The sequence below is a fragment of the Lingula anatina genome, chromosome 8 (assembly GCF_051362555.1).
Source record: "Lingula anatina isolate TDL-2025a chromosome 8, LinAna3.0, whole genome shotgun sequence".
NCBI classification, from domain to species: Eukaryota; Metazoa; Brachiopoda; class Lingulata; order Lingulida; family Lingulidae; genus Lingula; species Lingula anatina.
The window spans coordinates 9,908,805-9,924,010 of record NC_141774.1 but is presented as its reverse complement, the minus strand read 5'-3'; the positions used below and the strand labels follow the sequence as shown (position 1 = coordinate 9,924,010).

Genomic DNA, 15,206 nt, shown 5'->3' with positions numbered 1-15,206 from the left:
CTGAATTCAATTTTCTTAAAAGAAGACCTGGCTGTATTCATGAAGGCCATATGTAGGACTGCAGCCAATAACTTCAAATTGGGCTTTTTTTCTGAAAAAGTGGACCTTTTTACTTCCTAGGTCGTTCCATCTTGAGAAGCAGCATAAAAACCTAAAAATATTTTTGAAGTAGACTGGTCCTTTTCCTCCCAAAAGTGCAGTTTTTCCACCCCTCCCCAACTAGGGAGTCACTGTCCACGATATAACGATATAACCACAACAGAGTGAGCAACTTTTAAATGTTCTCTCCTTTCTTGTGTATTGTAATATTGAGGACACATAATGTTTCAATGTCACAGTATTTTCACGCCCCTTTAAGCTGAATTGCATGAAAAGCATCCTCTCAATCCCGCCAGAAATGGATATCTCCACATCTATTATCCTTATAGACTTAGGCAGCTTAGTCGTAAAACTTGATCCCTCCCTCAAAAGAACTTTATAAAAAATCTCGTTTCCATCTATCTTACCTGTCTGGTTAAGATTTCAAGGCACGAAGTCAAGTCGTTTTAAGACATCATAAAACCTATCCATTATAATACCCATTATATAAACTTCCCTAAGAAATTCAAGTTTAAAATTTCAATTTTGTTTCGACAGATGAGAGATTTCAACTGTACTTGATACCAGATAAGTTTTTTTTTTTTTTTTTTTTTTTTGTAAGTGAAGAAGGTTTATTAATTGAGTATATTCTGCAATCTACAAATATGTCAGAAGAACTGGAGTGAAATTAATCTCAGATAAAAACTTATAGTTACAGAATGAGCATTTTTTCATTAAATGGTAAAAAATGGCCAGTCAAGAAACTTGATGCTCTTCTCAACTGTAAACTCTTTGAAAGAAGTCATATGGTGCCACCTATTGGTGGACAGAGAAATTAGTAACAAGAGCTGTCTAAATTTATCATTTTATATAAATATTGAAACAATTTATTGTTAACAGTATTTAACGAGCAGAAGCTACAGTGATATCTATTGGCGGAATATAGAAGTTACAAAACAATCCTAGTACTGCAATGATTAAAATCAAAACAAATCTTACATATCCACACACACAAAAACACACCCACACACACGCACGCACGCACCCACACACACACACACACACACACACACACACACACACACACACACACAGTAATTCCCTTCCCATATTCTTCAAAAGCTAGTTAAAATGAAATGTTTACCTAAGTCCCATGAATAAGAGCAATTCCAGCAACCACTCTTTCATTAGAAAATATAACAATCAATAAAAACACCCTGGGCTTATCAAGTTGACACAAATGAGTGCTAATATTTTCCACACTGATAAGGAAACGTAACAGACTTGGCTGCCTCAAGAATTAGTGTGTTTACTTCATCGTTGAGTTTTAGGATTTTAAATGATTTCAGCAGTTGTTCAATGTATTGTTTCCCTTGCCAAAATATGTGCATGAAGTAAGATTCTTCCTCTCTCTGGCCTTACATGTATGTCTGCCTATCAGTCTCCTCTCTCTCTCTCTCTCTCTCTCTCTCCATATTTGTATGTTTTGTTGTCTGTGTCTGCCTCCTTGATCTTTTGTCTTTTATTCTGGCTGGCTGAAGCTGTTGGTCTGACTATCTTTGTATGTATGTATATGTCTCTTCTGTAAATAGTATACATTGTAAATGGAAATGTGTGTGTATGTGCATGTGTTTGTACTTTGTTATCAAATTGTCTGACACGTTTTTTTTTTTTCATATCTTCCTCCCTATCTCCACTAAATACAGATGTTTGATATAATGTAGCATAACATTGCTCAGCATTTCTATATCAAATCCCATATCAAATTCAACCTTACCAGTAAGTTAATGACCACATCTTAAATTCAACTTAAAATCACCAGCCTAAATTGAACTCCAGATTTGCATTCCATTTATCTTCAAATGTGAGTGAAATGTCACAGAAATCACAGTCACAGCACCTGTTAGCAGGCTAGAAATTTTAGCAAATAATAAAAACAGGTGTTTATGCGAACTGTGCATAAAAAAAGGTGCTATAATTATAAATGTAGGACAACTGTTTGACACGTGTAATAATTTATATAATAGCACGTTTTTGATACACAGTTCATGTATACACCTTTTTCCCTCCTAATTAAGCCTGCTGATTTTAATCCAAATCCAGTGATTCAATAACGAAATTATGAAATCAAATCGGACACAGTGTCTGTCCATAAAAACAAGTGTTGGTTTGAAAGGACAATCATTAACAATCATATATGACAAGATCCATTGAAGAAGGTTTCATGCTAAGCTGCAACAGATAAATATAATTGGCCTGGATAGTCTTACTGATTCTGAATATAATTTGTAGCCAATCAATTTGTATTAAGACCTTATTAAAGACCTGGCATACCAATTTAAACATACTTTATTCGAGTAAACTACAACCACGAACCTCACATCACCTTTCTCTCACTCTACTGGCTTTAAAAAGCAGGGGCTGACAGGATAAAGGTGCTGCAGTTGTCAACCATAATAAGTTTATTCTGTACCTTAAATATCCCTTTGAAAATAAAACCTTGTTCATTACCCTAAATTAGGGGCCACTCCTGTTTTATTTTAAGCAATAGACGACTAAAAAAAACTATGTCTTATAATATAGACCAACGTTTAGTTTTCACTTCTATTGTGAGACTGTCTCTTTTCTGGTTCACTAGAAATTCTTGATAAGCTATATCACGTTGCAGGAGGCCAATCCTCTCACGAGAACCCGATTTATTAATGTTTTTGGGATTCGGTTTTGGATTGCTAATAAAAGCTTATCAACGCCATCATATGAAATTAAGGTACTACACGGAGCTGCCTTGGGTGCTGCATATACACGTACCTGTCTATGACTCATGGGGCAACTTTCAATTACAGGACTTTGAATTTTATTTTTTTTAAGGTCTAAATAACAGATCCAATCAGGGTCTGAACAAGTGGAAAGTAATTACACTAGTAACACTACTAGCTAGGTTATTCCAAGGGTTTTTTAACAGGTTTAAAACTCAGATTTACATTATGTGAGAGCCAGCAGCAGATAATGCCAAGTAGGAATGTAGAGATCAGATTTTCCTTCATGAGACTAACTTGGACAGAGTGCAATTAAGTCCAAGTACCTGTAGGGAAATCGGATTTTCATGTATGCAACAAATGAGATGGTGCAAGTTGGAACAAGTACACATGCACCTGTAGAGAAATCAGATTTTCGTGTTTGAGACAAACAAGAAGACACTGCAAGCAAGGATAAGTGCCTGACAGGAAATCGGATTTTCATATATGAGATGAAGGAGATGATGTAAGTTGGAACAAGTGTACCCGAATAGAAATCAAATTTTTAATTTTTGAGATGATCAAATCAGAAACTAAGGTAATTGCCACTGTATCCTTTTAATGTGGAAAATATCTGCAAAATATATATATATATTTTTTTTAGAAATTTCTTTTTCCAATATCAACAACTATTGGATAAGAACACAGATCATGAGAGGGAGCTTTTTTCTTGAAAAAAATCATTTCAAAAGTTGAAAACGAGAAAACAAGGCGTTTAAGTTTAAACAAGGTTTTCTATAATCCATAACATCATCTAGCTTGTGACATCACTTCCTGTTTTGAAGATAAATTCTGGTCAACAGTTCGGGGAAGTGTAAAGAAAACATTCAAGTGATAATTATGCCATACCGTACATGAATATTTTTTCACCTTTCCATTGAAATCTGCATTATTTGTTCATCAGGGATACCTAACAAATGTCATTCCAAAACCAAATGTTTTGCAGGAGAAATTTCAGAAGGATGACATAATTGCTACTGGTGTCACGAAAAATACAGTGTGGTATGACTGTGGGATAAAAAGCAGTGGAATCTATATAAAATTATGTAACAGCAAATTGTCATCACCATCGTTTTAGAAGGAGTGAAAAACACTTAAAAATATGCATTAAAACTACAGGTGACCAAGAGCTCGAACCAGCTGGAGATGAATTTTTCTGCTTATTCCAGTTATTCAAAAAGAGGACTTCTAATACTGAACACAAGTACTTGAATACCGGGCAAGTAATCTCAAACAGTAACACTGGTCAGGCGTAACAGTAACACTGGCCAGATTCAAACGTCACTTTGGTCTTCAGAAGTCATATAGGTCAGCTTCCACAGTCACACTGGTCAGCTTCAATAGTAACACTTGTCAGCTGGCATTTGACAGTGGCGCAGACCAAGCACTTGGATATTACTAGAACAATGCCAAGGATTTGTTGCCTACCAGACATCAGTTATATATGATCAACAGCAGCACAGACTGATAGATAGAAAACAATTTTCATCTAACTACACATGTCAAATAAGGTTTTTTACTCCAACTGAGAATGAGAAATGATTAAAACAAAATAAGTAAGGACCTCACACCTTGGAAATAACAATGTACTCAAGACAAATGTTACTAAATTGTAGTATTAAAAGGGATTAGATCTAGTCTGCCTTCTGAGCAGTTTAAATCTATCTCAAGGTCACAACAAGGTAACTTCAGGGTCAGTGAAAGGTCAACTCAAGGTCACTTCAAGGTCATCAACTGATAATCACAGATAAAATGTTTTCCACGTTGGAAATAGCATCGATTGCAGCAGGAGCTCTGTTGGCAAGCATAATATGTCTCCATCTCTGTGTTTTCATTGGCTGTCAGTGTTGTCGCTGGCATTCACGCTCAGTGCACTGCGTGACCCAAGTGGAGGCTAGAGATCACTATATCGTAACTGTGCGACCACGAGTGATCAATGACTGCCACGTTACCCCATTATGATCACGGTGCTGACAAGCAAGGTAATGACAGAACAGTGTTTATTTGCATTGTTTGGCAAAACCACAGAAAAACTGCAGTCTAGACTGAAAATTGGTTCTGAGGTTTAAAAGAAGTGTTGGTAATTGTGAACCATCTAAAGTTGAGAAAAGATGGAAAATTTTTACATTTGACTGTATAGGTATATATTATGTATAAATTATATATGTGTCATACACAGAAATAATACTTAATTGTAAATAAACAAACAGACACAAACACACACATCCAAGCACAATAACTTAAATCTAAGCTCATTCCTCCATGCACCTTTTCCACACTTATTAATATGAAAAAAAATCTATGTGGGATATTTACTGTTGTTGTCATTTTTCTTTTGTTTCATAAAATCAATTCTGCGAGTGTTCATCTGAAGGAATTTCTGAGACAAGAGGGACAAATAAAAAACCATTCACTTACCCCACTCTGCAGATCTGTCATAGTGGTGGTAAGAATGATGCTAAAAACCGCATGAGAGCGACTGCTTTCACTGTTCATGTTTGTGGCAGCGACAGTGCGCGATTTGTTGCCCTCTGACATTAAATTGTCTATGTCCTGTAAAGAAAATAATTATTTTTCCAGAATCTATTTACCATTTCAGCCATGATTTTGGATTTTAAGGAATATTTATAAAGATGGCCTTATGAACAAAATAAACTGGGGTGGCATTGTTCTTCAGTTTTAGGTAGCATTCACAACAGCTGTCTAACAGATTGGCAGATCAAACATGGCCATCCAACAGGAATGCATAATCCCCATGGGGAATCTATTGAGTTTTTGTTAGAGGAGTATGCCGCAAGCTTTTAAGTGAGTCGACCAAATTTGATCTGAAGATCTGTTAGTCCGCAGGCAACTTTTTTGGAATACAGCCTTCAACTCCGTTAAAACTCTTATTTTCACCTTTAAAGTAAAAATAAATAAATAAATAACAAAAATAATACTTAAATACATTCACCTAAAAATAACTGCAATATTTCAAAACAAATTGACTCTAAACATAACTCTAAAAGGAAGAAAAATCTTAACACTTTTCTCATTATTTATTTCACCAGTGTGAAGAGAGAAGTTCCCTGACCTGAAAGTTTGACACAGCTAACGAGGAGAGCCCATCCACATAAGGTCCCAAGATGTTGTGCTCTCTGACGCGCAAGTTCTGACGACCACTGAAAATATAACAATAATTAGAATAAATTACAACTTTCATTGGCTACAAAATACACACACTATTAACAGGATTGAATTTCCCTTCAATTTCTACAACTTATAATATTGACGATAACAATTATATTAATAATCATAATATTATTAATTACGATAATAATAATAATAATAATAATAATAATAATAATAATAATAATAATAATAATAATAATAATAGTTTAGAACTAGAACTTCCACACTTTCTGATAAGTATTAAGTTGTCTTCAATTTAAGGGAAGCTGATGTTTATAAATTTAATGCAAACAGTTTCTCTAATTCATTATTATAAAATATTATAATAAAGACCAAAATTCATAAATATATCACCAATAAGAGACATGGCATTTTTTGTCTTGCTATAATAATCACCACTAAAACTGAAGTTTCACATGATAATGTTCCATTATTCTAGGAAAAGTCAAAAGACTAATGAGGGTGTGACAGACATGAAATGCCATGATGAAAATTCATCTGTGTAGTATATTAATAAATGATCAACTTTTCACGAAAAAATATTTTTGCAGGGTATATAACTCCAATATTATGTAGAAAGTAAAGAGTTTAAACTCATGATCAAGAATATGTTAGTTGAGCTGTAACAACCAAAAACACAATCTCAGTAACCCTTCTTGATACCTGAAATGGACTGGCAGCAAAGTGATAGGAAGGGAAAGTTATCCAGTATGTCCTGGGAGACAAAGGGTATCATCTATTCACTGATGTAAATTACAGTTGATCTAACAATACCAGGTCTTTAAGGCAGTCTGTCATTTCACCACAGGGATTTGGCAACATCTTCTGACCACAGAAACCTAGGCCAGAAAGTCAAACAACACAGGGAACTGGGCCATAAAGTCATATAAACACAGGGAATTGGACCAGAAAGACATACATCACGTATCTTCACGCCTTGGTGTTTTTCATATGATTTTCTACACTATTTTATTCAACAATGAACATGATTACACTGTTTTCCCCCATTTAAAAAAAGGCATTTCAAAACGAGGACATTGCTGAGAACCCCACATCAGGATACTCCTCCAGAGTATTGGGTCATCTTTAAGAGAGAACATTTTCCAACTGATTTTATTTATTTCATTTCATTTTCCAATCTGATGAACATGATTGCCAATGCATGGTACAAACTGATTGAACTTTATAAGCCAGCGATAAAAACCCTACATCATATACCAAGAGGTATCAGTGTGCCCAAGGGTGGCAAAGAAAGAGAGAGAGAGACAAATGATATCACAACTTGATTGCTGCCATGTGGAATCCTCTGGTATACTTCCTCTCTTTACTACAGGGAAATGTGCTGATACGTGCTTGCAAGCATAGTCATTATAGTAAACTAATTATAATGTGATCATCTGACCATTCTCCATATCATTAACAGTGCCATACTAAAAATAAATTATTACCATTTTTCAAAATAAGTGTTCAACTCAGAAATACATGGCATACTTATGAAATTGTTTGGTTTAATTACCTTAGAATAGGGGGAACCTAAATAGTTTTTTTTTTTATATACATCCAAATAAAAGGGTATAGTAATGACTAGATCTTTTTAATTGGTACATCTGTGAATTCTTAAAATGAGAAAATTCCCATTGAATGGTAGCAATAAAACTGAAAAACAAGCTAACCTATAATTCTATTCTATTCTGTTCAACCAATACAAAAAATATGAATTATTAAAGATTAATGGGTGGCTTGGAAGTGCATGCACAATTTGTTTGGCTGTCTACAATATATGAACCATACCTACGTCAATGTTCATAACATATGTAAATCAAAACAAACTAGCGTTCCAGAAAATGACACCTAAGGTCATTACAAATGACAGCAAGGCTTCAATTAGTTCAAAGCAAAATGATGTCTCAGTTTTTTATTCATCATTTTAACAAGATTACTGAACACTGTGTGACATTGACAGACTACGTGAGTGGCCATACTGACATCATTGGAGTGCATGGGTGACCTTTGGGCCAAATCAGTGTCCACTTTGGGTCAAAATTTCATGGGTGATAGTTGTTAAACTGAAAATCTTGAAAATGTACCTTGCAATTTCCAATTGCATTTAGACCATATAAAAAAATAATCAAAAAAATTCATACCTAAAATCCTGAAATAAGGCATGGCATAAGCCTGAACATTTTTACCTATAAGAGTACAGTCAAGTACTCTCGCATCCCCTATAACAAGTAATAATTCACCAAGCCTGGTTTTTTGTAAAAAAAAAAAAAAAAATGAACATTTAATGAGGCACCAACACCTATTGGCTGGGACTAGGGAGGCGGGAAGGATGCCTTCAGAACTGATTTAACAAGGCAGCAAAGCTGTCAAATGTACAGACAAAAAACAGGAAATAACTATGCACAAAATAGGCTACTGTCAATTCTGATGCAAAAATACATTATGTTAAACTGCAAATTCAACATCAAATTTTAATTATCCTCAACAATTAATACCAATGTAATTAAAATATGTGACAAGTTTACACTTTGAAAATGTATAACTTCCAGAAAAAGAAGTTCCTTAGACTGCTTTTCCAACTCAGACTGCATTTTAGTCCTGTATTTCTTTTTTGAAAGTTTGGCAATCATAAGTAACATGGTTTTCCCATAATGGTCATCATGGCAGCAGCACCCAAAATTGTGTTTTCTTCTATTCTGATGCCATATTACATAATGGTTAACAGAATTTTTAATAATAAAATATACGTATCATGGATTTTCAGAAAATGTGACTAGCATGGGTCTTCAAGCCCGTGGAACTTCAAAGTCACACCTTGAAAATGCCAATATGTGAAAAATTAAATTTTCACAAAATAACTGTTTAACTGGCAGCAAGAATTACCAAACAGACTGTATTTCCTACTGAAGCTGTATTTTAGTCCCATGTTTCTTTCCTGTAAGTTTGAGTACAGTAAATGACATGGTTTTTCTTAAATGGTCATCATGGGAGCAGTGCCCAAAATAGTTTTTTTTTTTCAAATTTTGATGCAATATTACATAATGTTTAACAGCATAATGACCATCAACTTTAATAATAAAATATTAATATTATGGATATTCAGAAAATGTGACTAGCAAAGGTCTTCAGGCCCATGGAACTTCAAAGTCACACCTTAAAAATGCCAAAATGTAAACAAGACTGCACTGTTCTGAAATGGGTTTATTTCCATTTTTAACACTTTTTTAACATAAAACAAAATTAGCAGTTTTCTGCCGTTTTTATATGATAAACTAAGAAAATTGATGAGATGGGAAAAATATCAACAGAGCAGTGTTAAATGTCCAATCTCTTCCATTCTGAGATTCTGAACATAGTGAATGATTGAATCTGACAAACTGCAATGATATGAGTTTATTTCCATTTTTGAAACTTTATTACACAATACACGATAACAAGTTTACCATCATTTTTACATAATCAACTAATAATGTTGTAAAATTGCAGGAAATGCCAAACAAACACTTTTACGTATCTTATTAGTTCAATAATGAAACTGTTTACATGCCTAAGAATTAAATCTGAGGAAATGTGAGAAAACTGCATTTCTTTAAAATAATGGCCCGATTATGCTGATTTTTGAACTCAACCTGCGTTTTAGCAGGAATGACCACTCCTGTGAGTTTAATGACAATTGGCCTATCTGTTTTTTCTTATATTGTGTTTACAGTGTTGCATATATGCTGAAAAGTGAAAAAAAAAGCATAACTACTAAAATAGTGGCCCGATCATGCCGATTTTCGAACTTGACCTGCATTTTATGAATATTCATCAGCTCTGTAAATATACAGCCAAAAAGTAAAACTGCCTTCCACTTATCGTGTTTACAATGAAAGTGCATGGCGCCGGGAACAGCGACAGTGACGGCAACGACGGCGACGACAGACGCAGGTGATGGAAATATGTACAGACACATTTGTACATATTAACTGTACTGTTTGAGAACAGTAAGTGACATGGTTTTTCTTAAATGGTCATCATGGGAGCAGTGCCCAAAATAGGTTTTTTTCAAATTTTGATGCAATATTACATAATGTTTAACAGCATAATGATCATCAATTTTTAATAATAAAATATTAGTATCATGGACAAATAGTAAACGTGACTAACAAAGGTTTTTAGGCCGATGGAACTTCAAAGTCACACCTTAAAAATGCCAAAATGTAAACAAGACTGCACTGTTCTGAAATGGGTTTATTTCCATTTTTAACACTTTTTTAACATAAAACAAAATTAATAGGTTACTGCCATTTTTATAAGATCAACTAAGAAAATTGATGAGATGTGAAAAATATCAATAGAACAGTGTTAAATGTCCAATTTCTTCCATTCTGAGATTCTGAACATAGTGAATGATTGAATCCGACAAACTGCAATGATATGAGTTTATTTCCATTTTTGACACTTTATTACACAATACACGATAACAAGTTTACCATCATTTTTACAGAATCAACTAACAATGTTGTAAAGATGCAGGAAATGTGAAACAAACACTTTTACGTATCTTATTACTTAAATAATAAGGCTATTAACATGCCTAAGAATTAAATCTGAGGAAATCTGAGGAAATGTGAAAAAACAGCATAACTTCTAAAATAATGCCCCGATTATGCTGATTTTCGAACTCAACCTGCGTTTTAGTAAGACTGACCATTCCTGTGAGTTTAATGACAATTGGGCTTACTGTTTTTCTTATATTGTGTTTACAGTGTTGCATATATGCTGAACAATGAAAAAACCGCATAACTACTAAAATAGTGGCCCGATCATGCTGATTTTCGAACTTGACCTGCGTTTTAGTAAGATTGATTACTCCTGTGAGTTTCATGACAACAGGCCTAACGGTTTTCCTTAAAATGTGTTTACAAGGTTGCATATCTGCTGAAAAGTGAAAAAACAGCATAACTTCTACAATAATGGCCCGATCATGCTGATTTTCGAACTTGACCTGCGTTTTATGAATATTCATCAGCTCTGTAAATATAAAGCCAAAAAGTAAAACTGCCTTCCACTTATCGTGTTTACAAGGAAAGTGCACGGCGACGGCATCGGCATCGGCATCGCCATCGGCGACGGCGACGACAGACGCAGGTGATGGCAATATGTACAGACACATCTGTGTCTGTACATAAAAATCAAGGAATTCCTCCACACCACCAGAAATAGCCATGAACAACCTGTATGTGCATGGTCTACTCAAAGTATGAAAACTAGTCGGTTTTGAATTTTTTTTTTTTTTTTCGAAGATAATCCTCTGTTTACATATTTTTTTCACTTAAAAAATTCTGCTAAACTTGAAAATGGGCCTCTGGGTAATTTTGAAAAGTTCTTCACCTAATATGGCCATGTCACATTCGGGTACTTTCAATTATTAAACTATTTTTAAGCGAATGATTTTTTAAGTTTTCACCATTTATCAGATGCTCACCAAACCAATTGGTTTAGACATTGAAAGTGAATGGAAGGATGTGAAAAGGATTGGTTTGGATGTGAGCAAAGGTACCTTGAGAAATGGAGGCAAAAAAGCTAGTCAAGAACAATTTCAACAAAATGTCACTGAATTTTTTTCTTTTCTTAAATATGACAAGGCCCATGTTCATTCATTTTTATTCTTTTCTTTTCTTAATATGACAAGGACCATGATCATACATAAAAAGCCAAAGTGTTTAGGGTGTGAGCATAAGCACTTTGGGAATTGGAGGCAAAAAGCTAGAACAACTTCAGTGGAATAACGCTTGGTTTTAAAACCAAAAATGCCAAACCCATTACAGGTTCTCTTGGGAATTGATGTCTGAAATTTGAAACAATATCATCCTAATCTCTTCAACAACACATTCAGCACACTGCTATCAGTTTCCATACTGGGAAATAATGGGAATGCAAGCACACACGGGCAAGACTGACATTTGTGAAAAAAAATCCTTTAGGGGTATAGGTGGCCACATTCAAATCTTTCAAAAATAATCTTCAGGAAGACAAATAGGCAAATTATCCGAAAACGGTCAATCATCTCACTTCCTGAACATGTCCTCTAAAATCCCTCCGAAAGCCCTGGTTTGATTTCGCAAATAGATACCACATCAAAGAAGCAAAACACACGTCACCAACAGAACAAGGCAGCAAAGCTGTCAAATGTACAGACAACAAGAAGGAAAAAACAAAATAGGGTACAGTCAATTCTGATGCAAAAGTACATTATGTTAAACTGCAAATTCAACATCAAATTTTAATTATGCTCAACAGGTAATTCCAATGTAAGTAAAATGTGTAACAAGCATAAGGCTTCAGCCCCATAGGAGTTCAAGTTCACACTCTGAAAATGTATAACTTCCAGAAAAAGAAGTCAATTAGACTGCTTTTCCAACTCAGGCTGCATTTTAGTCCTGTATTTCTTTTTTGAAAGTTTGGCAATCATAAGTAACATGGTTTTCCCATAATGGTTTTCATGGCAGCAGCACCCAAAATTGTGTGTTCTTCTATTCTGATGCAATATTACATAATGGTTAACAGCATAATGACAATCAATTTTTAATAATAAAATAAAGGTATCATGGATTTTCAGAAAATGTGTCTAGCATGGGTCTTCAGGCCTGTGGAACTTCAAAGTCACACCTTGAAAATGCCAATATGTGAAATTAAACTTTCACAAAAAAACTGTTTAACCGGCAGAAAGAATTACCAAACAGATTGCATTGCCTACTGAAGCTGTATTTAAGTCCCATGTTTCTTTCTGTAATTTTGAGAACAGTAAATGACATGGTTTTCCTTAAATGGCCATCATGGGAACAGTGCCCAAAATAGGTTTATTTTCAAATTTTGATCCAATATTACATAATGTTTAACAGCATAATGATCATCAATTTTTAATAATGTCATGTATATTCAGAAAATGTGACTAGCAAAGGTCTTCATGCCCATGGAACTTCAAAGTGACACCTTGAATATGCCAAAATGTAAACTAGACAGCACTGTGCTGAAATGGGTTTATTTCCATTTTTAACACTTTTTTAATATAAGATGAAATAAACCGTTTACTGCCATTTTTATATGATCAACTAAGAAAATTGATGAGATGGGACAAATATCAATAGAACTGTGTCAAATGTCCAATTTCCTCCATTCTGACATTCTGAACATAGTAAATGATTGAATCTGACTGATATGAGTTTATTTCCATTTTTGACACTTTATTACACGATACACGATAACAAGTTTACCATAATTTCTACATAATCAACAAACAACGTTGTAAAGATGCAGGAAATGTCAAACAAACACTTTTATGTGTCTTATTAATTAAATAATAAGACTGTTAACATGCCTAAGAATTGAATTTGAGGAAATGTGAAAAAACAGCATGACTTCTAAAACAATGGCGCGATTATACTAATTTTCAAACTCAACCTGCATTTTAGTAAGATTGACCACTCCTGTGAGTTTAATGACAATTGGCCTATCTGTTTTTCTTATATTGTGTTTACAGTGTTGCATATATGCTAAAAAGTGAAAAAACAGCATAACTACTAAAATAGTGGCCCGATCATGCCGATTTTCGAACTTGACCTGCGTTTTAGTAAGATTGATTACTCCTGTGAGTTTCATGACAACAGGCCTATCGGTTTTCCTTAAAATGTGTTAACAGGGTTGCATATATGCTTAAAAGTGAAAAAACAGCAAAAATTCTACAATAATGGCCCGATCATGCTGATTTTCGAACTTGACCTGCGTTTTATGAATATTCATCAGCTCTGTAAATATAAAGCCAAAAAGTAAAACTGCCCTCCACTTATCGTGTTAACAAGGAAAGTGCACGGCGCCGGCATCGGCATCGGCGACGGCGACGACGGCGACGACAGACGCAGGTGATGGCAATATGTACAGACACATCTGTGTCTGTACATAAAAAAGCAAATTTCATATCTCGAGGTACAGTTTTCTGTATTGCACCAGTTTTAGAGATCCACAGCTTAATGGCCTTGTTACTAAGTAAAAGTAAGAGATTCACCAAAACAGACTGCTCGTGCTTGACGTAGCCAATTTACTTGATTGATTTTAATTGGTTCCATTAAAATCTCATCTAGAACTGTTCACAACTGAAAGCTATGTAAGATTTGTACCGTGGATATTCTTCAGTATAACTATTTACAGAACCAATGAGACTTTTTTCTCATCACTACTATAATCAACTAAGATAAAAGATTATCAGCAATTTTCCTATCTGGATATTCATGAGATTATTCAGTATTTGTAGGGATCCATTTATCTCATCCAACTCCATAATTTCAAAATCTTGGCTCTTGTAACCTGTGTGCTTACTGTGTGAAATTTAAGGTCCAGTGACCTCATAGCATTCTTCTTACCCTTTAGGATCCAACAAGTCATGGACCTTCTCGTTATAGATCTCCATGTAGGACACGACACACTTGTAGGAGAGGCTCTCATCCTGGTTGTTAGTGATCTGCTCAAACAAGGCGTCACAGAGGCGAGGGATGATCCCTTTCTGTTCAGCCGTACCCATCATGGTGTAGGACTTGCCCGATCCTGAAATAATACATCGCAAACAAAAATATATTGATGAAAATCGTAAATATTTTATTCGTCACAAATGGAATATCACATACTCCTTTTCTAAGGTACCTATCAATATATAATAAGGTAGTACTTGTTGGAGCCTGGAATTGCATATCATAGAGAAATAATATTGATGAAAATTGTGAATATTTTACATATCACGTTGCATATCACATTTTTCTTCTAAGGTAAGACTGCCTAAGTCTACAAAACTATAGATCACAGGGGAATGGTCCTGATGAACATTGTAAGTTTATTTTTCGGCAACAGAATAGAAGAATGGTACATTTTTTTATTAGGGCACCAATTATGGAAGATTTAAAACTTCATCCTTTTAATTAAAAAGCCAACTTTCATTCTTGAGTTATAGGTCTGATTTCACCTTTCTGGTAAATTCCATTAGGCTAAAAGACTCCACACCTCTTTTGATGAATTGACAGTTTTTCCGTGATATGCCAAGTTTCCCAAGGAGGCCCCAGACAGCTTGGTATTTGAGGCGTCACCGGGAGTAACAGAGTATCAGTTCCCATGATGCACGAGTGAAAA

At 34.6% G+C, this 15,206-nt stretch overlaps 1 protein-coding gene across 7 annotated transcripts in view; it reads right to left on the bottom strand.

Annotated features, from left to right (window-relative positions):
* LOC106157133 (kinesin-like protein KIF13A) overlaps positions 1–15,206 on the bottom strand; it is a 112,275-nt gene that overhangs the window by 65,926 nt on the left and 31,143 nt on the right. For all 7 annotated transcript variants that reach the window (XM_086994310.1, XM_086994314.1, XM_086994315.1 and 4 more), the window contains exons 6-8: positions 14,450–14,630; positions 5,947–6,034; positions 5,292–5,426 (exon numbers count right to left, since the gene is read on the bottom strand). In XM_086994310.1, coding sequence (XP_086850436.1) covers positions 5,292–5,426; positions 5,947–6,034; positions 14,450–14,630 — 404 coding nt within the window. The remainder of the gene's footprint in view (positions 1–5,291; positions 5,427–5,946; positions 6,035–14,449; positions 14,631–15,206) is intronic.